The 26,777-nt window shown below is 40.7% G+C and overlaps 1 protein-coding gene across 4 annotated transcripts; it reads right to left on the minus strand.

Annotated features, from left to right (window-relative positions):
• Positions 1 to 300: 300 nt before the first annotated feature.
• Positions 301 to 26,347, minus strand: LOC131251063 (uncharacterized). 4 transcript variants are annotated; one of them, XM_058251576.1, is made up of 5 exons: positions 25,870 to 26,347; positions 3,421 to 4,147; positions 2,453 to 2,798; positions 1,307 to 1,414; positions 301 to 700 (listed from the first exon to the last, which is right to left on the minus strand). In XM_058251576.1, exons 1-4 carry the CDS (start codon positions 26,165 to 26,167, stop codon positions 1,379 to 1,381), a joined length of 1,407 nt encoding a protein of 468 aa, XP_058107559.1. In that variant the 5' UTR covers positions 26,168 to 26,347; the 3' UTR covers positions 301 to 700; positions 1,307 to 1,378. The 4 variants fall into 4 exon arrangements, with proteins under 4 accessions (XP_058107559.1, XP_058107531.1, XP_058107540.1 ...); XM_058251548.1 differs by lacking the exon at positions 301 to 700 and adding an exon at positions 1,815 to 2,203 and having other exon boundaries at positions 1,150 to 1,414; positions 25,870 to 26,345; XM_058251557.1 differs by lacking the exon at positions 301 to 700 and adding an exon at positions 1,815 to 2,203 and having other exon boundaries at positions 1,150 to 1,440; positions 25,870 to 26,345.
• Positions 26,348 to 26,777: the final 430 nt, after the last annotated feature.

Raw genomic sequence — 26,777 nt, forward strand, 5'->3', positions numbered from 1 at the left:
TTGCAGAGGTAGATTGTGCATGAACAGTCCTAGACCTTAAATTAATGGGCATACTAACAAACTTCTTTTTTTCTTTTTCTTCATGTTATGTTACATAATCCAAGGGCACCAAATAATGTCTCACATTTTTTAATATCAAGTGGCATAGTGGCATCTTGTAATGGATAGGGGTACAATTTGGGTGGGTCGGATCAGGTTGTGGGTCCCAACCCAACTAAGATCCACCCGACCTTCTCCAACCCAATGTAACTGATCTTCAATCCCCATCTTGGGCTTGATCCGGTTGAGCCAGGTTTACACACACACACACAAACACACACCAGAGGTCAGATTGCTAGCACGAGATGGACCCATCATCCAAAATCTGCCAAACCCAACCGGCATTGGCAGACTTTACTCAACCAGCATGCATCTGGGACCTGATGGACCCACTCTGGAGAAAGAAAACTGTTCTCAGTCCCCTTTCACCAATCCTGGAGCCTTTTGTCCGTTGAATGTGAGCCATTGATACATTTATCCTGTTTCAAACATCGTTATAAGCCACAAAACCAAGTGCTTTCCCATGAGGAGAATTTTTTAGGGCACAACAAACCAATGGTCTTGATCACTGCAACACCATAAGGCCCTCACGACCAAAGGCGCAACTGAAAACCAGGATCCAGCACAACAAACACTCGTCAAAAAAGCAAGTGAGAGGATCCTATAAGAAACAAAACCATGAATCAGATGGATACAAAGCCTTCCCAAGGTTGCGAGTCCAAAATACAAGTGGTATCGGACTTCATCTCATGGGCCCCACTCTGGATGTACCACTGCCAAAGAACAGTCGGATAGTAAATCTCTCATCAGGAAATTCATTCATGGTGGGGACTCTCTCCCCAGTTGAGTGTTACATCTTTGCTGATGACATGACCCACTTCTACAAACTCATGGTACGAGGATATGTTTGTTTGTGGATCACCTAGTTCTTTCATGGAAGGGGATCGATGCTAAAAGATTGATGATTGAGGTGAGTTCTATTAAGTGCCACATGTATAATAGAGATTATTGGCAGGAACTTAATGCTAATCACACTGTGGTAGCTAGAAACAACACAACATGGGGGAAAAGAAGAAAGGAAAAAAAATAATCCCCAAAGTAAAACAGAAATTATCATTGGGAAGAACAGTAATCAGTGATTGCATTACATATAATGCATGAAACAGTAGAGATATGATACATGGTAGTAACCTTTCATTCATCTTAGCCTTTCATTCTCCATTAACATGTTTTCAACACAAGTTTGAGAGAGAAGGTGCACCATCACCTTCCAGAAGCCGAAAGATACAGACCCGCCTCCTCTCTAGCAATGGGCGGATGCTAAATGGAAACCATCCATTCAGAAGAAAGGGGCACCAGATTGTATAAAGTGTTGCTGCAGAATCAAGGAGGAAGAGATTTCTGAGGTACCCAACTGGTAAGCTAAATTTTACATGCAAACATGTGCCATTGTGGCAGACTTGTGCGAGGTCCGAGCTGTTTATCAGGTCCGTCCCACCAAAGCCCAAAAATAAGCCGGCCCCTCGTGAAGTGGGTAGCACATACACATTGACCATGGACCATTATCCTTAAACCTTCCATTTTCGCTTGGCCAAACAGACGAAGACCAGCCTGTTTTCCTCTTCTTTTTTTAAATTTAAATTCTTTCTGGCCAGTGTACATACATGATAGAGCCTACCTAATGAACAGCTTGGATCTTGCATGCTTGCTTGCATTTAGAGAAACAATGGAAGCGACAAACAAAACTACAGTTCCAAATGAGCTGCAATACATACCATCATCCTAACCAAGAATACACATCAAAGCTCCAGGTAATGCAGTTTTCTTTTGTTCTTCATCAGCCATGAAGAGGATCCTGAGGCTCTGAGCTCATTCAAAAAGTGAAACTTCAAGAATGAAGCGCTTTTCTGTGCTGAAGCTGCAAGAAGCAGCATCTGAACCGAGGGTGGAACAGAACAATACGGTTCAAAGATGGAGGTGCCTGTTCCAGCCGTCCTCGGCTGATATGCCTGCACTCCTGCCAGCAGACAATGAGCATCACAGCTGTGACTATGAATGATTTCACATTCAAGCTCCGGTCTGTACTGGCAGGTGCAGGCACAGCCCAAGCCCCTCATCGGGGCCGAGCTAATCCAAAACTTGCATCAGGTTGCTGCTGATGAGACTGTAGAAAGCCAGGGACAGAGCAGTAGTTATCAGTTATTCTAGAATTTTACAAATGAGAGCCAAAATGTGCTTAAGAACTAAAGGTAAGCATAAGCAACCATAAGGCTGTCAATGGGCCAAGACAGGCGGAGCCAAAGGTCTGTCAAGCTCGGCTACAACACTTGGGTTGGGCTTGGACTGCATATAAGGCACATTGACCTCCATCATGCTTCATGCTTGTGGTACTCCCTGGTTAACAAGTGCGTACCTGTGCAAAGGGTTGGTGAACATGTTCATGAGGATGGAATGTCATTCCAGGGCGAGGGCAAGCATACTGAGAAGAATGCAGATAGATAGCCGATGTTGAGTTGTATGGCGCCATAATGTTCCCAGGAGGGCCATAGCTGATTGTGGTAGGGGTTGATGCCGTTGGCCACGGTCCCCGCATGTGTTGAGGAATTGGTCGAGGCTGATGTTCAATGGATATCTGAGGCCTATGAGCTGATCCAAGCTGTGGAAATTCAGTATTGTAATTCAACGCAGGAGAATACATAGGCTGCATGGTGTATTGTCCTCCACTAAACCCAAACCCAGGATCAAATCTCTGCATGTACCTGCAAAATATGGTCCCATGGTAATGCTTATAGGTTTACGACTCATCAGGAACTGCACAAAGTGACCAAGTCATTTCCTAAAATTCAAGGTATGCTGTATGATGTCACATTTAAACAATCAGGAGGGCTCTGGTACAAGAGATATTTAAGGAATTTTTGCCTAGCAAAAAAACATAATGGAAAATGATGACCTGATCCAAATTCAGGCCACTCAAACTCATCAGGTGTGAAAATGGTCCACATTTGGCGTACATGTGTCAACCAGGCTGAGTTTTCTGCTGGGTCATGTATATGGCGGGCCGAACCAGATTCACAGCTTGGATGTCCAAAGCAAATGCCACGTTGATATCTGTGGTCAGATGTTGATGTGCAGTGGGTTCAGCAAAACTCACACTGACAATCATCCATCATCTGGTTAGGACCATAGTCACTTCAAGAAGTGTTGCCATTGAGAGAACCAGGGTTCGGTCATTTCCACATGGCAACCAAGACACCTAATCAATCTCTCTCTCAAAAAAAAAAAAAAAAAAAAAACCAAGAGACCTAATTATGTTCAACATATAGTGCCGGGAACTCAGGATACTGCAATTCTTGAGATTTAATTTGAGATACATTAATGTACCTATCGTAGCTCCTATCATAGTCAGGATCTTTGCGGTCCACCTCACGGTCGCGAAAGATAGCCACTCTGTTGTTCCCCTTGTTTCTTGTGACAGGCTCCTTTTCTGTCCTACTTCTACTTGATCTGCTGCTGCTGCTACTGCTGCTGCTGCTGTTGCTGCTGCTGCTGCTGTTGCTGCCTATAGAAGAATCTCCCGAACCCCTTCCAAGGCTAACTATTTCAGGTCCTTCAGTACTGGCTTTCTCCTCTACCCTTGCTGAAGATAAAGAGTGCTGCAAACTATCTGGCACTGTGGGTCCTTCAGAGCCGCCACTGATGTTACTGCTGAATATTCGGGCACGTGCTCTGTTATATTCCTCCTTCCTTTCCTCCACACTTTTCGAATGATTTGCCTTAGAAGAATGGGCATTTGCATTATTGGTGGCTTGCGAGCGTTTTTGTGGTCTCTGCTTAATTGCAATCTTAATAACATTGTTTCTGTCTTCCTGTGGTAGATCTACTGGAATATCAGCCAGACGAATCAGAGGTAGCTGGCACTCAGAAGTTTTGCGAACAACAATTCTATCAGATGAATTGTTGTGCGACATGACCATAGACTGCAGGTCATAATGCTGTGCTACACGGTGGGCTGCCAATCTTAAATAGGATGTTGGCAGTTGCTGGAACTCTAGCTGTTGTTGTGTGGGATCATGAATGAACTTCAGGACATCTTGCTCCATCCGCAAAACTGAATAAGCGAGAACTTTGTTTAGCAAGACAGAAGGAATCAAAGATGAGACAGCTTGAACAAAGTTTTAAAAACCGGAACTACTATTCATTGGCTACCACCCATTAGAGATTGCAGTGAGTTGAGTACTAAAACCCAAAAGGGATCTCACCCAAGTTTTGTGAAGATTGCAGTTCCACTGGCCTTGACCAGAACTGGCATCCAGTTTTTTGGAGCCAAAATGGTGTCAGCAGCTGGATTTCATTTGAACAAATGGCTTCAAGATTCAGCTAATTATCACTGAACTGGTGAGTTTTTAGATATTAAGTTTTCCTTTTCTTGCAGAAATATCTGAAACTAACAAATCATGCCCTCCAGTTAACATTCTTGCAGAAAAATTAAAACATGCTTTTTTCTTTTTTCTTTTTGAAAGGTGAAAACACTTCATAAGTAAATAAAACATGTATAAATGCTTCAGATGGTTACCCAATAGTCAAAACACTTCATAAGAAAATAATTTAGCACCTTCTTACAGACCTTATCCAGCACATATGCTTTAGGCAGGCCTTTCATTAGTAACATAGGCCTAGCAGGAGGGTATTAACAAATAGTTCCAAAAGAAAACAATACAAATACAGCACAGATTATTTAAGAATGTCTCTGAAGTCCCAAGTCTCAACCTCATACATAGGCCTATATGAAGGCCTTAAATATCAAGCCCAACCAGGAACACTGTCGAAATAGAAGGTAAATTAAAGAGAAAAACTACTAAAATAGAATCCTGGATAGATATCTCCATGTTTCCATAAATAGGACCGACATCTCTTTCTTTACCAAAAAAAGAATAAAGAACAAAAGAAGATAGGTGCACATCTTCTCAGATCCTTTTCCTAAATCAAACTCACTTCTTTCATACAGTTATTTCCTCCTAAAACAATCAGAAAATTATTCTTCACAAATATATGATTCGTTGTTACATGACATCAATTCTCTCCATGCGCAATACACCATAACACATGGCAACTTGCACATAAGAGTCGACTAGCGCATCAACACTTAGTCCCCTCCCTTTTTAGGAGTGGTCTTGAAATCCTTTGAGGTTGACCGTGCACCACCCAATCATACATAAATTAGTCAAACTTGAAAAAGTAACCAAAAATAGATCAAAAGAAAAATCATCATCGTCGTCATCATCTTTGCTTTTCTCCTAGAAATTCAGGTTTGGCTTAAATGGTAGATAGGCAAAAGTTCTGGCTGCCCACCAGATATCCACCTTCATCTTTTACCTGGGCACCTGAGACCAGCCATGGGAAACCAAGTTGACACTTACACGCTGGTATGGTTCCAACCAATATTCACCCCCTATGATCAGCGATGGGGAGACAATGTTGACACCACTTACACGCTAGTATGGTCCCAACCAATATTCACCCCCTAAACAGGCTACTAAATGCATGCCCTAGACGGCGAGCAATAAAGTAGGGTTGGAGAGGAACAATTGCTAGGCAAATCACCAAGCACAAAGTACCCACACGTGTGAAAGATCTAGCTCGATTAAATGACTGCAAAGAAAAGCAAAGGACCCACTAACACATGATTTCCAACAACCCTTGAGCATGAAAGGCCATGCTCAAGTTTGCACAAAGATAAGTTCCCTTACACAGGCAGAAAAGTTGGTGCATGGCACACAAATGCACAACCATCAGACTAAATGCGGAAAGGGCATGCTCAAGACATTCACTTCAGCGACTCGCAGGCAACCTACCTATACATGTTTACCACCATTAGACCCAGGCACACAAATGTCACCACCATAATGGACTAAAACATAGTGATAGTATGTAATAAATCAGGCACACAACTATACCATCATAAGGATGAAAGAACTAATATGCTTCAGAAAGCCGTTATTACAGTTTATTTTGTTCTTGAAACTGGATGGTTTTTATTTAATGTAGTCCTGTAAATAAAAATGTTGAAAGATAATGATTTTATTCAAAGCTGCCGGGCAACAACCCGAAGCAGCAGATTAATACAAAGAAACTAAGAAAAGCTAATATTACAGCCCCGATAAGATTGAGCAAAGGAAACATCGCAATGAAGGATAGAAGCTGCCCAATCCATTACACATCCCTTTTAGACTTCCAATATACCTCTTCCCAAGGTACTAATCTATTCCAAAAACCCCAGGCGTTGCTTTCCCCCCAAATATTCCACAGAACTGCGAGCAAACACAAACGCCATAAAGCTTGGCCCTCCCAGGCCAGCTGCCAAGTCCAGAACAAAAGGTTGACTAAGGAAGGCATCACCCAAGCAAAACCAAAAGCCTTAAGAAACTGGTTTCACACGTGACCAACAAACAGGCAATGAATAAATAAATGATCAATTGATATTGCATCAGCCATGCATAGGAGGCATATGTTGGAGAAGACCGTGATTCTCTTCTAAAGGTTGCCAATGGTAAGAATGTGTTTTTCTCCCAACCAATCAAGCAAAAGATGCAACCTACAAATGAGCTTAACACACTACTTTAAATACCAGAAATTTGCTATCACTTATACCTACACACGTACAATTGATGCAAACTTTCACATACAGCTTTCCTGCCAACATGTTACTTGTGAGAACATTTGAGAAATGCAGAAGGTTGGCTGCACCATAAAGATCTTCTAGGGAAAATGAAGTCGGTCCACTGATCAGGTGATGAAGACATCAGACCATTCAAAGTATATCAACGTAGAAGGCGTGCATTACCTGTGTCAATATGGTTAGATGGTGGGTATGTGTTGGATCTCTAGAGGTTGAAGACCTTATATATGTGTACGTGAATTGTGTAAGTTGCTTGGATGAGATATTTTAAACATTAGATTGCGAGGATGGTGTGATCAGACTGTTAGATCGTCGCAGCCCACCTTCATTGCGTTATCATCGAGGTCCATCGGGCATCTTGGATTTGAGTTTATTTTATGCACATTTTATTTATTTGAGTTTTGAGATAGTGAGCGCATAATTTTTTGTCTGAATAATGCTATGTTATGTTGATGAAGTGAGCTTTTGCTTCTTCAAGGCCGAACGATTATGTCTTTGACTTCCAGTGATTGGAAGAGGGCGTGAGGCGCAGGGAAGTGATTTCTCATTTTCTCATTCTCTATCCTTCTTTCTTTTATCAATGTATTCTCTTCTTTAAACTTATTTTCTTCCTTTTCTTATACATTCTCTAGATCTAGAAGCCAATCCCTTTTCTTTTCAATCCAAATCATTAAATCTTGGAAGTATGTTGATTCCCACATATACATATTTTGATCTTCTTCAAATCCCATCACCGAAGGTCCTAGATTTGAACTATAATCAAAGAACCATCCATTTTTCTGAATTTTTCAGATTTTCCAATCCAGAAAATTCATATTACCTATATTAGAAAATCCACTTGGATTGTCAGATGTACCCATTGCAAGACGAAAGTCCTATCTTTCGTCGAATCCGACTAAATTCAGATTTTAAGGTTCAATACAACGTGTTTGTGATGGATGGCCATGATCATTGTTGAATTTTTCTTAGTTCCCTTTTATTACATTATGTATAATGCTGAATTTTTATTGTTAATGCTTGCATAAATCTGCTCCTCATAAATTCCGCATTCATTTAGGGTTGGATTAGGCCATCCTACACCAATTTTTAGTATCATAGACTAGGATCTTGTATTGGGTCGTCTTAGATCGAGTTATCAAGGGTCTAGTTTTTTATTTTTTCTAGGATTTCATGCATAGCATATAGATCTAGATCTGAAATTTTCAGATATGCATCATATTTAAGAGTCTAGATCTGAAATTTTCAGATTTGCATCATACTAAGAGTATAAATCTAAAATTTTTCACATTTGCATCATTTTAGAGGTTAGGATCATCGGTGTCCATAGTCTTATGTCAAAACAATCTCCTAAAGTCATGTTTTAGGAAACCTAAGTTGAGTCTTATAGTGTATACCCACTCGGACTGGTAGAGGGTTTGGTCTATACCCGATCTTGAACATGGAGCAATTGACAGAGATGATGAACACGATCAACCAACGTTTAGCCGCCATTGAAGCGCAATCTAGGAATACGAATACTCGTATGGATCAGATAGAAGTGTCCCTAAGAGAAATCTCCGACAATGGAGGGGATGATTAGTCTTAAGTAGGTGGAGTAGTCGAAGAATGAGTAGGAAATCGTGGTAGAGGTCGTGGAGCACATGGCCAAGGGGTAGGCCGTGGAGGGGTGCGAAATCCGTATCTCACAATCGAGTATCAAGACCGTTATGATGCCAATGAGAGGATCTTAAAGAGTGTCAACATAGAGGCTCCTAGTTTTGATGGTCACCTTGATCCTAAGGCACTCCTTGATTGGTTAAAGGGACAAGGACTATTATTTCGAGTGCTATGAGATGTTTGAGAACCGACAAGTGCATGCTTGTGGGTCAAGCTAAATTGTTTTGGAAAAACATAGAGCGTGGGATCGAGAGATCAGGAGATGTCTCAATCACGCATTGGGTAAAGATGGAGCTATTAAAGGAAAAATGGCTTCCTCTCTTACCGGTAAAAGCTTCTAGATTAGTGGCAAGCATTACGCCAAGGATCTATGTCGGTTGCAGATTACATCACAAAATTTGAGGAGTACATAATGCGGTGTGATATCCAAGAGGATCCCTTAATAACGTTGGCACGTTTCAAGGTGGGTCTTCACATAGATTTGCACCGTGAGCTTATGACCCATGCAATGGGTGACTTGGATCAGGCATAGCAAGTTGTATAGGAGTTAGAGCATTAAAGCGTCTCGAGATCTAATGTTATATCTGATTTTCAGGGAACCAAACCTAACATTGGAAGTCAACCTAGGGCGCAGGCTAGTACATCACCTAAGCCTAAGGATGATAAAGGCAAAGGTGTCCTTGGTGCCAATCTTGGCAATGATGGTCACTTGAGATGCTATGAGTGCGCAAGTACGAGTCATTTCGCATACCAGTGCACGGAAAAGATTCACGAGAAAGCCTTGGTCATATGCGAGTTAAATGAGAATGCGAATGATGCGGGTGATTATGAAGTTGAGGAATATCACCCAGGGATAGGTGCCAGTGATTATGAAGAACCAGAGGCTACATCACTAGCCGTAGTTAGATGTGCTTTAACACAGGCCAAGCAGAGTGATGATTGGTGCATAAGCACAATTTTTTACACATTTATCAAGAGCGGTGACAAAAATTATAAAGTCATTGCGGACAGTGGTAGTTGCAACAATATGGTCTTAGCTAGCACAGTCACTCGTTTGGGTTTGAAGCTCGTCCCACACCCTCAACCCTACAAGATTTCTTGGGTTGACACGTCTTCTATGCCCGTGTCCTAGCAATGTTTACTCCCCGTCCAGATCGATTCATATAAAGACATGTCGTAGTGTAATGTTTTGCCTATGGATGTAGCCGCATCATTCTAGGGAGGCTGTGGTTATACGATAGAGATGTCAATATTTTTTGTCGCTCGAATGTGTGTACATTCACACGTGAGGGCAAGAAAATCAAGATTAATCTGTTACCACCCAAGAGCCCCACGTACAAGGCTAGGGATGTGAAAATGAGTGAGTCAAGGAAAGAAGAAAGGAAATCCAATCCAAAGTCTCTGCATATCATAAATGCAAAAGAGTTTGAGAAAGAGACTCGGTAAGATTTGACGGTGTACACCCTAATGGCTAGAAAAGTTACACCCAAGGTTCATGTAGAGTTACCCCCTGAGGTGACCCCGATTCTAGAAAAGTACAGTGATGTATTTACCAAATGAGCTTCCACCTATGCGGGACATCCAGCATGCCTTTGATCTCGTCTTGAGGTCTACTTTATCGAACCTTCCTTATTACAAGATGAACCTCGCAAAGCCTGCAGAGTTGAAAAGGCAGGTAGACGAGTTCTTGCAAAAGGTTTCATCCAGGAAAGCATGAGTCCATGTGATGTATCAGCGCTATTAACGCCTAAGAAAGATAGTACGTGGCGGATGTGTGTGGACAGTAGGGCCATTAATAAGATCACGGTCAAATATCGGTTTCCGATACTGAGGCTTGATGATATGTTGTGGACATGATGGCTAGGTCCACCATCTTTTTTCAAGACATACTTCAAGAGTAGGTACCACCAAATACGCATACGCCCAGGAGATGAATGAAAGACCACCTTCAAGATGAAGGATGGGTTGTACGAGTGGTTGGTGATGCCATTTGGCTTGACTAATACAACCAGTACTTCTATGCATGTGATGACCAAGGTTTTGATACCCTTCATGGGGAAGTTCTTAGTGGTTTATTTTGATGACACACTCATATATAGTACCACTAAAAAACTGCATCTCGACCACTTAAGGCAGGTCTATAGTGTCCTTAGGGCGGATAGGTCATGTGCGAACCTCAAGAAATATTCATTTATGTCTGATAAGGTTTTCTTAGGGTTCATAGTGTCGTCTGTAGGGATGCGAGCAGATCCAGAAAAAGTTAAGGCCATAGTTGACTAGCATGAACCTTGGAACATACATGATGTGAGAAGCTTTCATGGCTTAGCCACATTTTATCGTCGGTTCATTTAAGGATTTAGCACTATAATGGTTTCCATTACTTATTGCATTAAAAAGGGAGAATTCATATGGTCTAAGGCCGCAGCTAAGACGTTCAAAGATATTAAGGGCAAGATGATAGAAGCTCCCATCATGCGTCTTATAGATTTTTCTAAAGTCTTTGAAATAAGATGTGATGCTTCAGGCGTAGGTATGGGAGTACTAAGCCAAGAGTGTCATCCAGTTACCTATTTCAGTGAGAAACCTAATGAGGCGAAATAAAGGTATTCCACCTATGACAAAGAATTTTATGCGGTAGTGTAGTCACTACGTCATTGGCGTCATTATCTTCTACAGCAAAAATTTGTTTTGTTTTCTGATCACGAGGCTTTGAGGTATTTGAATTCCCAAAAGAAGCTCAATCCAAGGCATGATAAGTGGGTAACGTTTCTTTAGGAATATTCATTTGTCCTGAACAATGAAGTCAGGATCGAGAACAAACCAATCGATGCCCTTAGGAGAGTGACATCGCTCAACTCCTTGATTGTAGAAGTTGTCGGGTTTGAGAAACTGAAAGACGGGTATCCCATATGTCCAGATTTTGGGAGAACATACGTGTCACTCTTAGGTGACCAGCATAGTTCGGGTGAGTTCGTGCTCAAAGATGGCTTCATTTTTAAAGTAGGTCGACTTTGTATTCCTCATATTTCCCTCCAAGATTTTCTTGTTCGGCTTCATGTTGGAGGCATAGCTGGTCATTTTAGTCAAGATGAGACTATCACCCTAATGGAGGATAGATTTTATTGGCCAAGTCTCAAGCGAGACGTATCCAAAATTTTAGGGCAATGTCGAACATGTCAACTGGCAAAGCAGATGAAGCAAAATACTGGATTGTACACGCCATTGCCAGTGCCACATGCACCATGGCAAGACATCAGTATGGATTTCGTGCTTGGGCTTCCCAAGACAAATAAAAAGCACAATTCCATTTTTGTGATCGTAGACCGTTTCTCCAAAATGACCCACTTTCTCCCATGTTCAAAAACCTCATATGCGTCCAACATAGCCGAGATTTTCTGAGGGGATGGTCCAATTACATGATTTGCCTAAGACCATAGTGTCTGACAAGAATGTCCAGTTCAGTAGTTATTTTTTGAAGACAATATAGCACATGATGGGCAGGAGACTAGTTCTCGTCTACCTACAATCCTCAAACTAATGGCCAAACTGAGGTTGTGAATCAAAGTCTCGTAAATCTACTACGATATTTAGTGGGTGAACACATTAAAACTTGTGACTTAAGTCTTGCCTATCATCGAGTTTACATATAACAGTTTAGTTAATAGGTTTACGAGTATTGAGTCCATTCGAGATTATTAGTGGTTACAAGCATATACTACCCATGGATTTGTTACTTATGTCAGTCACCCAGAAGCCCTCAGAGTCAACTAATGCATTTTCCCATCACATTTATGAGTTGAATGCGAAGATTAGGAGGTGGATCAATGCTATAATAAACAATACAAAATTTTAGCTAACTTACATTGTAGAATTCAAGAATTTAATGAGGGTGATTATGTAATGGTTAGGATGAGACTAACGGTTCCCACAATGTATTGTTAAGAAGTTACAAGCACACAGTGTTGGACCACTCAAGATTCTGAAAACGATTGGATACAATGTGTATGTGATAGATCTTCAACTTTCAATGCGGAGGATCTAATGCCTTATTCAAGCCATCCCATAGACACTAATTTTGTTACAACCCACTGGCCAATTTCTGAATTTTCTTCCCAACCTACACCACCCACGCCCACTATACCTAAGAAAAGAGAAGAAATTGAAGAAATTGTGGATAAGCAAATTGTTTCCACTCGATACAGTGGATTTCAAAGGTACTTGGTGAAGTGGAAGAACAGACTATCTTCCAATTGTACATGGTTGGCGGAAGCGGAATTGCAGAGGCTAGATCCAGATTTGTTACAAAGGCACAAGAGTTTATCTCGCCGGAGTCAAGCTCTTCTCAGCTGAGGGGAGTTGATGCGGACATCAGACCATTCAAAGTATATCAACGTAGGAGACGTGCATTACTCATGTCAATGTGGTTAGATGACGGGTACGGATCGGGTCTCTAGAGGTTGAAGACCTTACACGTGTTCATGACATGTAAGTTGCTTGGAGGAGATTCGGATCATTGGATTGATATGATGGTGTGATCGGATCGTTGGATCGTCGCGGCCCACCTTCATTGCGCTATCATCGGGGCCCATCGGGCATCTTGGATTTGAGTTTATTTTATGCACATTTTATTTATTTGAGTTTTGAGCCTGTGGGCATACAATTTTTTAAGCAATTCTCTTCTTTTTTTAGACTTTTCTTAGTAGGGTATTTTTGGTCATTTAATGTAATTCCGAATTTATGAAGGTGTTTTGCCCTAAACCTCAAAGGTAATGACATGTTATTTTGATGAAAAAGAGAGTTTTTGCTTCTTCAAGGCTGGACGATTCCGTCTTCAACTTCTAGTGATTGGAAGAATGTGTGAGGCCAAGGGAAATGATTTCTCATCTTACTCTTCTCTCTCCTTCTTTCTTTTCTCAGGGTATTCTAATGTAGGGGCATTTTCACATCGGGCTCAAGTGGGGTGGCCTGTGGGATGCAAGGGCATACTCAGGGTGGGCGGCCCGTGTGAGGCAGGTGGCCCATGTGAGGTGGGTGGCTCATGTAAAGTGAAACCAATGTGGGGGGTTCGGCCGAGGTCCTAACCCATGGGATGTGAGGCCTACGCTATGAGATAAAGAGATTAATTTACCATGCTCTATTAGTTCGAGCTTTTAGAGAAATTGGTTAATTGTCATACATCATATTCTCTTCTTTAAACATCTTTTCTTCCTTTTCTTCTACATTCTCTAGATCTAAAAGCCGATCACTTTTCTTTTCAATCCAAATCATTAGATCTTGATCCCCATATATATATATATATATATATATATTTGATTTTCTTCAAATCTCATCACCCAAGGCCTTAGAATTGAACTATAATCAAAGAACCATCCATTTTTCTGAATTTTCCAAATTTTCCAATCCAGAAAATTCCTATTTCCTATATTACAAAATCCACTTAGATCGTTAAGCATACCCGTTGAGAGACGAAAGTCCTAACTTTAGCCGGAATTTGACTAAATTCATATTTTAAAATTCAATACAACGTGTTTGTGATGGATGGCCATGATCATTGCTGAATTTTCCATAGTTCCTTGTTTCATGATGTATAATGCTGAATTTTTATTGTTAAAGCTTGCATAAATCTGCCCCTTTTAAATTCTGCATTCATTTAGAGTTGAATTAGGTCGTCCTACACCATCAGGCCAACTAAAAATCATCACAGCCTCTCAATGTATATGGGTGTGGCCAGACATAAGTGGATTGGTCCAATTTTCTCTTCAGGTGATCTTTATGGTGCAGTCCTCCTTCCCATGGCTCAAATGTTCTACAAGGGTGACATGTCGGGAGGACAAAAGGTGTTGTATGCAGAAGTTCACATACCACGTCGTATTTAAAACTCTCTCATTTAAAAATGTGCGTAACCTCATCTTTTTAAATAAAACCTTTTCATCAAATTTTGTATTTTTTTTTTACCACTTTCCTTTGTACACATTTTACAGTTGGATCAATGTCGTCCTAAGGTTGCCATATGAAAAGATTAAATCCAAAAGTAGTTTTCATCAACCATGGTTGTCTTGACTTGCCCAAAATGACCTCCAAGACTTTCTGCATCCAACACTTTAATGATATTTTTCTATAAAGATTAAAGAACCTTTGGGAATGTATAGACAAGACCCTTTGAACAGAAAACCATCTCGCGACAGGAAATCATCATTTGTCCCATCCCATGGTTGTCTTCCCCTTAACAAACAAAACCAGAAGTCTTTAGGATACAACTCCTTTAGGCATTCAAACCCAGCAACCCTTAATAGACAAAATAGTAGTCAAAACTCAAAACTTCTCTCATTGCCTACTGTTCAGCTTCTTCCAGCAGTTAATTACACTTTATAATCCGAAAATATAATTAAGTCTCATTGCACAAAATATGGTCTCCAATAAAGCAAGGCTTGGATCATGACATGTAACTCCAGATCATTAGTGGAATATCTGCTCTTTACATCATTCAATTTCTTGGTGAAATATGCAATGGTTTGCCCTCATCTTAGGACTACTCCTATGGTGATCAGGGATGTGTCACATTCTACTTCGAAGACTATCATCAAAATCATCTAGAACTAAAATAAAGGCTTGGGTAATCTTTTCTTTGATCAGCCCAGAGCTCTTTTCAGCCTCATTCTATTTTATTTTTTCCATTGGAAACCCCCTTTCTTTAAATAATCAGTGATTGGAGCGATAAGGCCACTAAAATTCCTTATAAATCTTCGAAAAAATGCGTCAAGTCCACGAAAACTCACTTCTCCAAAAGATTCAGGTGTCAGCCAGTCAAATATTGCTTGAATTTTAGCCAGATCAACTTTGAATCATTCAGCTGAAGTTATCTATCCCAAAACAGCAAGTTATCAGTTATAGAAGTACACCTTTTAAGGTGTTGGTAGAGCTGCTCCTTTTTCAGAACTTCAAAGATTTGATGGACATGATTGATATGGTCCCTAGTGCCTGCACAGTAGATTAAGATATCATCAAATAGACTACCATGAACTCGTTGATGAAAGGGCAGACCTGATTCATCATATACATAATGCGCTTCATGCATTGGATAATCCAAATGGAAAAACCAGCTGCTTGTATAATCTTTCTTGCATTTTAAACACAGCCTTCCACTCATTTCCAAGACGTTTACCGAATCTTGGTAATCACTTCCTAAATCGATCTTCGAAAATAATCATGCACAAGACAACATGTTGAGCATGTCATCAAGTCTTGAAATCGGAAACAATACTTGACTACATGCATCCTCTAAAATCCCTCTTTCTTTGGAGTGACCAAAGTAGGAACTTAACATGCACTTAAACTCTCTCAAACATACTGTCTTCAGTAGTGCCAACCTGCCTCTGCAACTCATGTCCTTAAGGCTAATTCTCTATGCAACTCAATTGGAAAGGCTGAAACCTAGTATGAGAACAATACTATGTTGGATATTTCTCAATGGGGGTAAGCCATCAAGAATCTCTTCCAGCATAAGGCCAGTATACTCTATCATCAATACTTCTAGATCCAAAGGAATGGGATTGAGTTCACCTTTGTCTTTGGCTGTTAACAAGTATATGACTCCATTCTCATTGTTGTCCTGGAGGAAATCAACCATAGAGAGAAGGTTATTCCCCTCCTTGTAGGACTCGCATTGAAATTCATCTCTCTAAATGGAAGTCTCCCTTCTCACAACTCTTCCAAAATGTATAGATGTTTGCATCGGTGACCCAATAAAAGATGACACGCTTCCCTCCCTCCATCTCATTGAAATTCATCTCTCTAAATGGAAGTCCCCCTTCTCACCACTCTTCCAAAACCTCCCACCCTCTGGCTTTTTTTTTTTTTTGGTTAGATCAGTTCACAACCTCCTTCAAATGGAATGCAATGTATGGACATAATTCTCTGTGTGGCTAATGATCTTCATCAGCTTCTACATAATCTTCAATAACCCCTACCTCTGCAAGCACCATCTTGTTATAACTACGCTTGGGATACTGAGGAAATGATGCTCCCTTCACTTGAAACAGTTGAAATGGCTTGTACCAGCAGCTGCCTCGTGCCTTAAAAAGTCTAAATTTAGGTCGTCGCAACACTAGGATTTTGAGGCATGTTTAATGCAGGGGCATTTTCACACCGGGCTCGAGTGGGGTGGCCAGTCTCGGTGTGGGCGGCCCATGTGAGGCAGGTAGCTCGTGTGAGACGGAACCCGTGTAATATGGAACCCAAGGGGGGGGGGGGAGTTCGGCCGAGTTCCTAACCCATAGGACGTGGGGGCTGGGCTATGAGGTAAAGCGATTGATTCACCATGCTCTATCAGTTCGAGGCTTTTAGAGCAAGTAGTTAGTTGTCCTGCATCAAAGTGGTATAAGAGCAGAAAATCTCATGTTCGAGACTCCTCACCAGAGGTGATTAATGCAATGGCATTGTCACACCAAGCTTGAGTGGGGTGGCCTATAGAATGGAGGGGCACACTCAGTGTGGGCAGCCCATGTGAGGCAGGTGGCTCATTGGTTGTCTTTGTTTTGCATGGTCACTTTAATGGCTGCAGATCAGATGGATAAATTTTTCTAATAGGTAAGCTTTTCAAAACATAAACCATACATGCGAGGGCCCCATACATGGGTGGACTGAATTTGCATCTCACCCTGCCACGTGAGAGATGCTCTACCATGCTCTACTGTATTTCAGTTCTTCCAGCTCCACCATATCATCTCCCATCAATTTGAATTTTGAATGCAGGAAAACTTGGAGAGTGATGGATAATAAAAATGCACTTAGAAATTGCATACTTGGAATATAATTGCTTCAAACTAAACTGACCAAATTATGCATCTCCATTCTGATGTGTCATGAAACAAAAATTACACCTATTTCCTTTACTGATTGTCAGATTAGTGCACATTTATTGGACAGTTAACATGAAAAATATCCATTGGTCCTACATCGACACATAGCAGTCCAAAAGTCAGAGAAAAAGATTGTTCAACCAATGTGATTTAGGAACAATGGCTTAGCAACAGTGATATCCACAATTTAGTTGGTCAGAATATAATTTATCGTTCACCTAGCTATTACTTCCCACCCTATCATGTTTGTGTGACATCTAGCGCTTCCAGTAGGTTGGACCGAACATAACTATCATCTTCTGGAAAAATCAGATCCATCCACTCATCAGGTGGGCCACAACATAGAAAATAATGTTTACCCATTGACAAATAAACGATACAAATATTAGTCCACTCAATTAGTGCATGTGGATATTTTTGTTATAGGCGATCCCCATGAATGATGCGGACAACCTATTGGATGGTTAGATGTTGCATGCACATGAAAGGCTGGAATATATCTACTGGGTAGACAGATAACTTACAGTCCAACTGGTTGGGCTTGAAACCTTCTCTTTTTCTTTTGGTAACAATGAATGCTCTACCTCTTTACAAGAAAAATGAGAATATGGGGAGCCTCTGCCAAAAGAAGCTATAGGACCCACTGTAATGTCTTTGTGATATCAGCTCCATCCATCAGTTGCACCAAATCATGCTAGGATGTGAACCCATAAATCAGATGGATCCAAAACTTAAATGGGCCACACCACAGAAAACCAGTGGAATGGACGCCCACCATTGAAACTCCTTGGGGGCCCACCAAAGTATTGGATCCATCTGATATTTATGTTTTCTATATATCATGGTGGGACACACCTTATGAACATGGGTTGGATGGCATAGAAACATCACAATCAGTCTCAGGAAGGTTTCTATGGTGGACTGGGCACCCACATCTCCACTATTTCCAGTTGTGTGTCCACTTGAGTTATTGATCAGCCTGTTTTTTGGGCTCATGTCCTCACATGAGCTTGTGCAACTAATGGACAGAGTAGATGATACACCAATGTCATGGTGGACCCACATGGAGCTCTTTGTTACACTTGTCACAAGAAAATTCACATAAATGAGAAAGTACCCTTTTAAGTGTATTTTTGTCATTTAATTAAAATTTTATGGTCAAAGGGTATTTTAATAAAAACCTCAAGAGATCTAAAACAAATGCCCTATTAAATCGTTTATAGGGTCATTTAAATAAAATAGAATTAAAAATAGTCATTTGACAGTCTTTCCCCACCTTTAACCCACCAGACTAATCGGGCATGAAGTCCCTAATTTCTTCAACACCCCCAGCTTCGAAATTAGCACATCGAGTAGATCGTCTACAATTACTTCCCCATTTTTTACTTTGAGAGGCCTATAATTACTTCCCATGCCATTTTATAGAATACAAGAGTGAAACCGTCGTCACCAAGAGAACCGTCTCCTTTTGTATCGAATGCATCGTCTTAAATTTTCTCCAAGCTGAACTTTTCATCAACCCAAGATTTGATCAGAGCAAGGTCTAGGCATCACTCGTTGATTTGCACCAGAAATTTACCACACCTAAAATAACTAAGAGATGATGAACCTGTCAAGTCCGCTCATAGTCAGAGTATATTGGTTGCTTGACCATGAGAATTTAGCCCCAAATAGTGGCAAACCAATAAGGTTCCAACTATCTACAAAATTTGAGAACCCTCTCATGTTGGCTGACATAGGAGACGCTTCTTTTTCTCATTATCTGATAACTCTCCAGAGAGAGCACCAGGGAACAATATTTTGCATAGCAATTAGGTCCTCCCACAGAACTGGTCTCGCATTCAGGTCAATTGGACCACATATCGCCAACAATCCCCACCAAGCTCCCATTCACATTCTTTGTTTTCTTTTTTCTTTTTTTCTTTTTTTCTTTTTTTTTTTTGAAGGATGATGATAAACTTTTATTAATAAAGCTGAAAGGCCACTGCCCAAACAGCAACAAATGATACAATTTAAGCAGGGACTGCTTTACATAATGGAGCTGAAAAGGGAAAACTGATTTACATTTTTAGGCCCTACTGCTCATTCCATTACATCCCTTTTGATTTTCCAAATGACCTCTTCCCAAGGAGCTGATTTGTTGTGAAAGCAACGGGCATTCCGTTCTCCCCAAATATTCCACAAAGCTACTAGAAGAGTTAAGCGCCATGAGGTTCGCTTTCCATAGGAGGGGCTGATCCCGTGCCATGACCAGTAACAGAATGAGGCATTGCCCAATTTACTTCAAAGATTTTGAGCAGATGATACCACACCTGGAAAGCGAAGGGACAGTACAAAAAAAATGTAATTGATTGATTCTGCATTAGCCATACAAAGAAGACATATTGGGAGGATTATGGCTTGCTTCTGGATCTTTAAAATTGATGAGAGAGTATTTTTAAAAGCACAATCTATTTTGGCCACCATCTCTTTATCGTAGTAGCTACAATGCCCCTGATCTTCACCTGGTGTAAATGAATTCCCAATCATAGATTTGATGGCCCGAAATTGCACAAACGTCATCACATGAGCACAATCGCATATTAGTTTCCTAAGTCAACATGATGAGATCCTTGATAACTATCCTCTTCCAATCATTGCCCAAACCTCAATTATTCTAAGATGCAATTTTATTTTAGAGGAATGACTAATGTAGAAACTTCCTTTCCCAATCCTTCCAAATGAAGCCTCAAATCATAATCGATTCAAGGGGTGCAAGTTTTTCAGCTCTCTATGCCCTTTATGCTTATTAGCAAACTCCGCAATTAGAAAACCACCTTCTTTCCCTCCCTTTCTCCTATTTCTCTAAGGATCTCTCTAAAATTGTCTTCTCCTCCTTCAACATATGCCAGTGGATCTCACTAGCTTCTCCCATTTTTCATGAACCGAAGGAGATTCCCTTACCTGTAAACTTGGATCAATAGTCACCAACAAAAGTGTTGCTTCATCGTCATAGTAACCAACAAGAGTGTTGCTTCATCATCATAGTAACCAACAAAAGTGTTGTTTCATCGTCATTTGCCCACTGGACCTGCTCTATACCTTTCGGCATCAAAGACTTCTACGATTTCTCAACCAAATTCAAATACCTAACCAAGGAATCAATTGGTTTTGACGCCTGCTCCAACCCATCCCATGAGAATGCATCAGCCACTGCCTTCTGACATTGAATCTTAGCTAGTACTCTTCTACCTTGTCAATAGAGGACCCTCTTCCAAGAACGATGATGTTAACATTCCACGGCCATTGAGAGGATTTTGCAAGGAGTGCAAAAATTCATCTACCGAAGCTTTGTTGCTAGTGAACTAGTGGACACTACTCGAGCTAGCCAGCATACTAGTGGCGCAATCGGCTGATGGGAAGAATTTGCCCAAGTGTAGGCACCTTTAATCTAAGTACGAGAACTCAAACAAATAGAAAACAATAATTCCAAAATTTTGATTCAATTCAAAGGTGCCTTCATAATACTCATCCCAGGCCTATAAGCTTTTGAAATGTATATATACAGAAAATATATAATGTTATTGACAACCAATGATTTATTATAAATATAGAAAAGATATCAAAAGAGGCAAGAATGCATTAAAAATGTTTGACTACTAGATTATTAATAGCTAATTGATTTTTGATAGCTAATTACCTAAAAAGCTAGCTACCTAAATAGGAGGCTTGGGCCTCTTTAATGATGGGCTGATTGTTGGGCTTAGACTTAATGAGGTTGGGTCGGGCCCATGGGTCGCGAGCCCCAATCAACCTGCATCAAACCTCTCCCGCTTGAAAGAAGTCGACTCCGGTAAGTCAATGGCCTAATATTGCTCATAGTGGTCAAGATTCAGACACTGGAAGTCTATGATTGGGATTCATGTAGCATTGGAGAGAGGTCCTCACCAACGGACAAAAAACTTTTCGTGACCACCTTGGCGTGTGGAGACGATCTGGTCATTGAGAACATCAACGATCATGTCTATAAATGGAAAAACCGTCAACACTATAATGGCTTGTTCTTTGATAGATTGAAAGATCTTCTACATTGAAAGTAGGACTAATAGGTAAATCTGGTGGGAGATCTAAAACATAAGTATTGGAAATATTCTTTATGATTTTGAACGGTCCGGCATTACAAGGATGGAGCTTCTTCGAGGTGTCGAGGGGCAACCGTTCAAGACAAATACAGGCGATAACCATGTCACACTCTGCAAATTCAACAAAGCGACATCTTATATCTGCATGTTACTTATAACTTTTATTGCTTGTGGCAAAATTGTGTCAAACTTCCCCATGCACTTGATACATATAGCAGATGAAGTCATCAGCCTCTACGCTTGGTCTCAACTCTACAGGTAGAGGAACCAAATTAACTAGAAGATGCAATCGTATACCAGTTATTGCTTCAAAAGGTGACATCCCTGTGAACCTGTTAACTGATTTATTATAAGCAAATTCAGCCATGAGTATTACTAGGTCCCATGTAGTTATATGATAGAGAACAAGACATCGTAGCAACTTGCCCAAGCTACAGTTGATCACTTCTGTTTGACCATTGGTCCAAGGGAGGCATGCACTAGAGAATTGAAGCTTGGTTTTCGTTGCTACCCAAAGAGTTTTTCAAAAATAACTCATGAACTTGGTATCACAATCAGACACGATTGTTTGATTCTCTCTACTTTTGATCCTTCTCTCCATGTTTTTATGCTCTGGCTTGAACCTTGCCCTCTAAACGAGAAGCATTTGTACCACCCGGCTCAGCTCCTCCAAACTCATGGCTACAAAAAAAAAAAAAAAAAAAACTCTCCACATGGAGCATTTGTACCACCCGGCTCAGCTCCTCCAAACTCATCCGTACAAAGGCAAAACCCCTAGACGAGGCATTGTGTTTGTTTCTTGGCATAAACACATCCACTACAGCCCCTGCTCTTCCAAATGCTTGTGAGAAATTGATTGGATGCCAACCGTCTGGGAATCCTTTCACGAAAAGAGTTGGATAATCCGACACATCTACTTTGAATCTCCCTTTCGATGAAGCTTCCATTCTCCTCCGCTTAACCTGTTCCCATCCATCTTCATTCTACCCTTCGCGATTTTTTAGTCCATCTTCGTTACCACCCTTGCCCGTGTCTTCTTTCCCTAAGCGATCGTTGTGGCCTCTCCCCCCGGTTGTTTTTTCGACTTTCTGATTTCCTTGAAAGTTCTCTCCTTTTGTCTCCACATCTCCCTTCCCTGATCTCACCCTCTTGGAAGCAAAAGGGTCAAACTTTGCATCTCATTTCCCATAGATTTGGGGGTCGAGCAAGTCCATCTCCTAGTTTGCACCCATCTCGAAGTATTTTACTCACACACAGGTGTTGTGGGTCGGTAAAAAGGATTTAACAGTGAACTTTCCCGATAGAGCAACGATCCAAACCGAAGAGTCATCAGAATCCCAAAAGGGACGTATATTCTGCATATGCCCTAATGAGTTGGCAGAATCAAGCCCCTTCTCATCTGATAAGTCACTTGTGCAAGGAGGGCACCATAAAACTGCCAATAAAGGAGAAACAATTGGCTGCAAACATATTTTTGGATGTAGCTAATCTTACCAAGGAGAGAGTGGCACCTAAAAGGCGCAACTTTTGATATAATGGTTTCCCATCATAATTTGTTGATGACATGCTACTAATATATGATTATCCATTAAAACACGTCAAATCACAAAAATATCCACAAGTGTTTCGAAGTAATGTCTAAACTTAGGGATCAATCTTGGGAAAACCATGATTGTGAGACATATCATGTCTTCACCTAATGATATTCATCCATAAGCATTGTATGTCACTTTTCCTATTAGCAACATGAGTTTACTAATATAAGGAAAAGCGTGTAGATGACATCAGGATAATGGACAGAATTACCTGGTACATATAAATGGTTGAGGTCTACCAAAAAATCGACTATCTCATTACTATCTAGGGCAATGATTAAATTTGATGGTCAATGCTACTAGGTTTTAATATCAATGATAATAAAGGACAACTGCTACAATTCCTTCTATTGGAAGCCCAAGATATTGCATTTTCAAGTCCACCTTACTAACCAGAGAATTGATCAAAGACTAACCTCAACCAACTTAATACATGAATTTATGCCACGCATGGAACTAGGGGCACCTCTTCTCTATCGTTCCTCAAAACACCACAATCTTGAAATCCCTACGTTTCCAAACATGCACTTCCATCCATGTCGAGGTTTCACACTCATAAAGCCAAGGAACCCACCACACACTTTTTGAGAAGTTCCACCTTAATAGTTAATATCAAATCTCTTTCAAAATCTATGCACATTAAACATCTCTCATGTAATGCACAAATTCATTACAAGGATTTAACCTTCTTTTTTTCTTTTTCTTTTTTGAAAGATAACATTTCATTAAACCAAAAAGGCACACAACAACAAAGAATAGAGAAAAAAATGAAAACAAAAGCAAAAACAACAAAAGGCTACACTAAGATAGCGTCAACCATTAAGCGACAAGAAACAAGAAGTCTTCTTCCCTTAGGGGGTCAGCATATGTGGCCCACTCAACCACCATGGACGATACTTTGAGAGAAACAGACTCGGCCGAGGAGGAAGAATTTCTAAAACATCTTTCATTTCTCTCAACCCAAACCGCCCACCAAATAGCCAGAAGGACCATTCTCCATATCTGAGTCTTCTTCTTCCCAAATCTGATGTCGTGCCAGGCTTGGAGAAGGAGATCCACCGAACTAGAGATGCACCAATTGATCTGAAATCTTCTAGCAAAATCCCCCCAAATTTGAGAGGCAAAGGGGCAATGGATTAATAAATGGTCTATCGACTCCGCGTTCTTCATGCAACAAAGGCAAACGTTGGGGAGAATCATCCCTCTTTTTTCCAGATTGTCGATGGTGAGGATCTTCTTGTTGACCACCAAACAAGGATTTGACCTTCTTCTTTTAACTCCATCTTTAGTACCTCCCTAAACTTGTCAAGCAACACTACATTTCCAAACAAAATACACTAGGAACCTCTTCTTGAATAACGATGATTAATTGATCTATAATGAGTGCAAAATGAGTAAGCCCAACCCTTGCTACAAGGAACTACTTAGTCTCACCATAAGTCATTCTCACTCTTGTAAAAAAACTGCCTGCATGCATGCCTTTAATGATGTCAATAATCTTCTCTCTAACCCATTTCCTCCTCAACACTAGCACATGAGCTCCCTAAGTACACTATTGAATACTTTCTACAAATATAAAGACACCTACATATTTTTCTTCTTCTTCTCTCTGTACTTTCATTTTAAATGTCTTAGTAAGAAAATAGACTTCTCGATTACTGATAATCCTAGCATTAAACCAAACAAATTATCCAGCATGGTATGCCATAAAGGCCGTTAGAGGGTTGTAAAGGCCATTACGTAAAGGTAGCAGTGGCAACCATTACACGTTACGGGGTCGTAAAGGCCACAACAGAAAAAATGACCCGTAACAGCCCATTAAATTGCTAATACGGGTTTTTTGGGTTTTTTTTTTTTTCAATTGGAAAAAACGAGACAATAACAGTTGTTACAAGGGGCCATAACAACTGTTGGAGCCCATATCGCAAAGGTAACAATGGTGGCCATTACGACCACCATTACCGTTACGGAATACCCTGTTATCTAGTATCCTTGTTTAGGTGTGAATCTTTGCTCCACCACAACTCCCAGAGCCTCATACATAACTCATAAGTTCAATGCCTTGATAGTAGGTGTGCATTGTGTATCTACCATGTTCTTATATATAAGTTTCACTATGAAGCTTCTTTAGTCATCTGGCACTTTCTGTCTGCAAATACCTCATTGACGAGACTAATTAACCAAACTAATCCATTTTTTCCTAGTATTTCCACACCTTTGTCAGTATATCATTTGCCCCCACAACACAGCGTTGTTGCAATGCATAGTTTCTAAGTATTAATCAAGAAAACTACAAAGCTAATTAAAAACCCAATTCCAACGATAGTACAAAACCCATACAAGAATAGCAAGTATACAAACACCCTAAAGGTGCATGTCCACACAGGTTTTTTACGGCATGATAACTTTTCTCTATGAATGCTATAAATTTCTGTAGTGACCAAATTAACATTGCAGGGACACAAAACAGAAATTTCCAAGTACAATAAAAGTAAATAAATGAATTCCCAGTGCAACTTCTATTCAAGAGAAGAAAACAATAATCTTCCACCAAATTAAGCTAATTGCCTCTTCCAGCAGCTGAAAATTCAAGCTAAAAGAAATCATTTGATAAAATGGGCATAGCCTGCTGAATAACAATAGGGAGCCACTACTTACAACCACCACCACCTGGACTTGTATTACAAATAGAGGGAAATATTATTTCCACCCCCTAAAAACTGATATGTTCCCCCTATAAGGTGTGTTTCGGTAATAACAAGTTCTTTTACATGACTTCGATAATAATTCGTATAACAAACAAACTACCTTAGAGAGAATCGAACTAATAATTTCATGGACGGGACTATCAAATCCACTAACAAAGGAAAGATCATAACACCAAAGAAGAAGGAGAAGAAGAAGCACGATACCAAAACCCTCACCTGAAAGCCGCTCGCGGGGATTCTGAAGAGCTTCTTTCAGAAAAGGGTCCACCTGGTTCGATCCATCCCCCAAAAACGGACCCGCAGCAGCGACCGACGCCGACAACGAAGAAGAGAAGGGATCCGGACCAATCGCAGCTGATTCGTCGATCGAATCCGGGAGTGGAAAGTCGGGCAGAGGGGATTCCGATGCTGCTGTATCGTTCTTGGAGGAGAGAATCAGACGAGTCATGCTCTCTTCCAAATCCGCCAGTTCCCACGAATCGGGGGCTCCGAGATCATCTGCAGAGCCCTCCATGGATGAACGGATGAGATTTTTCTAGGGTTTGGACAGAGGAGAGGTCATGGAGTTATAGGGCTGAGAAAGGAAAAACTATTGTAGGGATTTCCATCGGGAGGGATGGGATTCTTCTAGGGTTTGAGAGAGAGAGAGAGAATGGAATCGATGAAACGGGGAAGGGATTCTCATTACAACATTGGTTGGACTAATTATCCTAGTCCATCATCGTTTTAAAAGTGGTCGTGAAAGTTCAACCGTGTACCTGGCTTTTTTCACGGGCAATCCAGACCATCCAAATATCTGATCTGATTGTCGATGGAGCACATGCAAAATACTAAACTCCTAAGATGACGGTAACCATCTGATTTTCCCTTGCAATCTGGACCACTCACTCTTTTACTTTTGACCATCCATTTGATAGAATTAATTGGATGATTATGATTTCTCCAGAAGTGATTTTACAGCTATGCTCCATCCACATTGTATCATACAATTTAGTTAGTCCAGATAGCCATACATGAATGCCACGTGGATAATTCACCACCATCTCCGAAATTAGGGCTAGCTATCGTGGCCGTTAACCCTTCCACGACATGGCTGCTGTCCACACGAGTGCGCTAAGGCGTGC

Source organism: Magnolia sinica, chromosome 1, assembly GCF_029962835.1.
Source record: "Magnolia sinica isolate HGM2019 chromosome 1, MsV1, whole genome shotgun sequence".
NCBI lineage: Eukaryota > Viridiplantae > Streptophyta > Magnoliopsida > Magnoliales > Magnoliaceae > Magnolia > Magnolia sinica.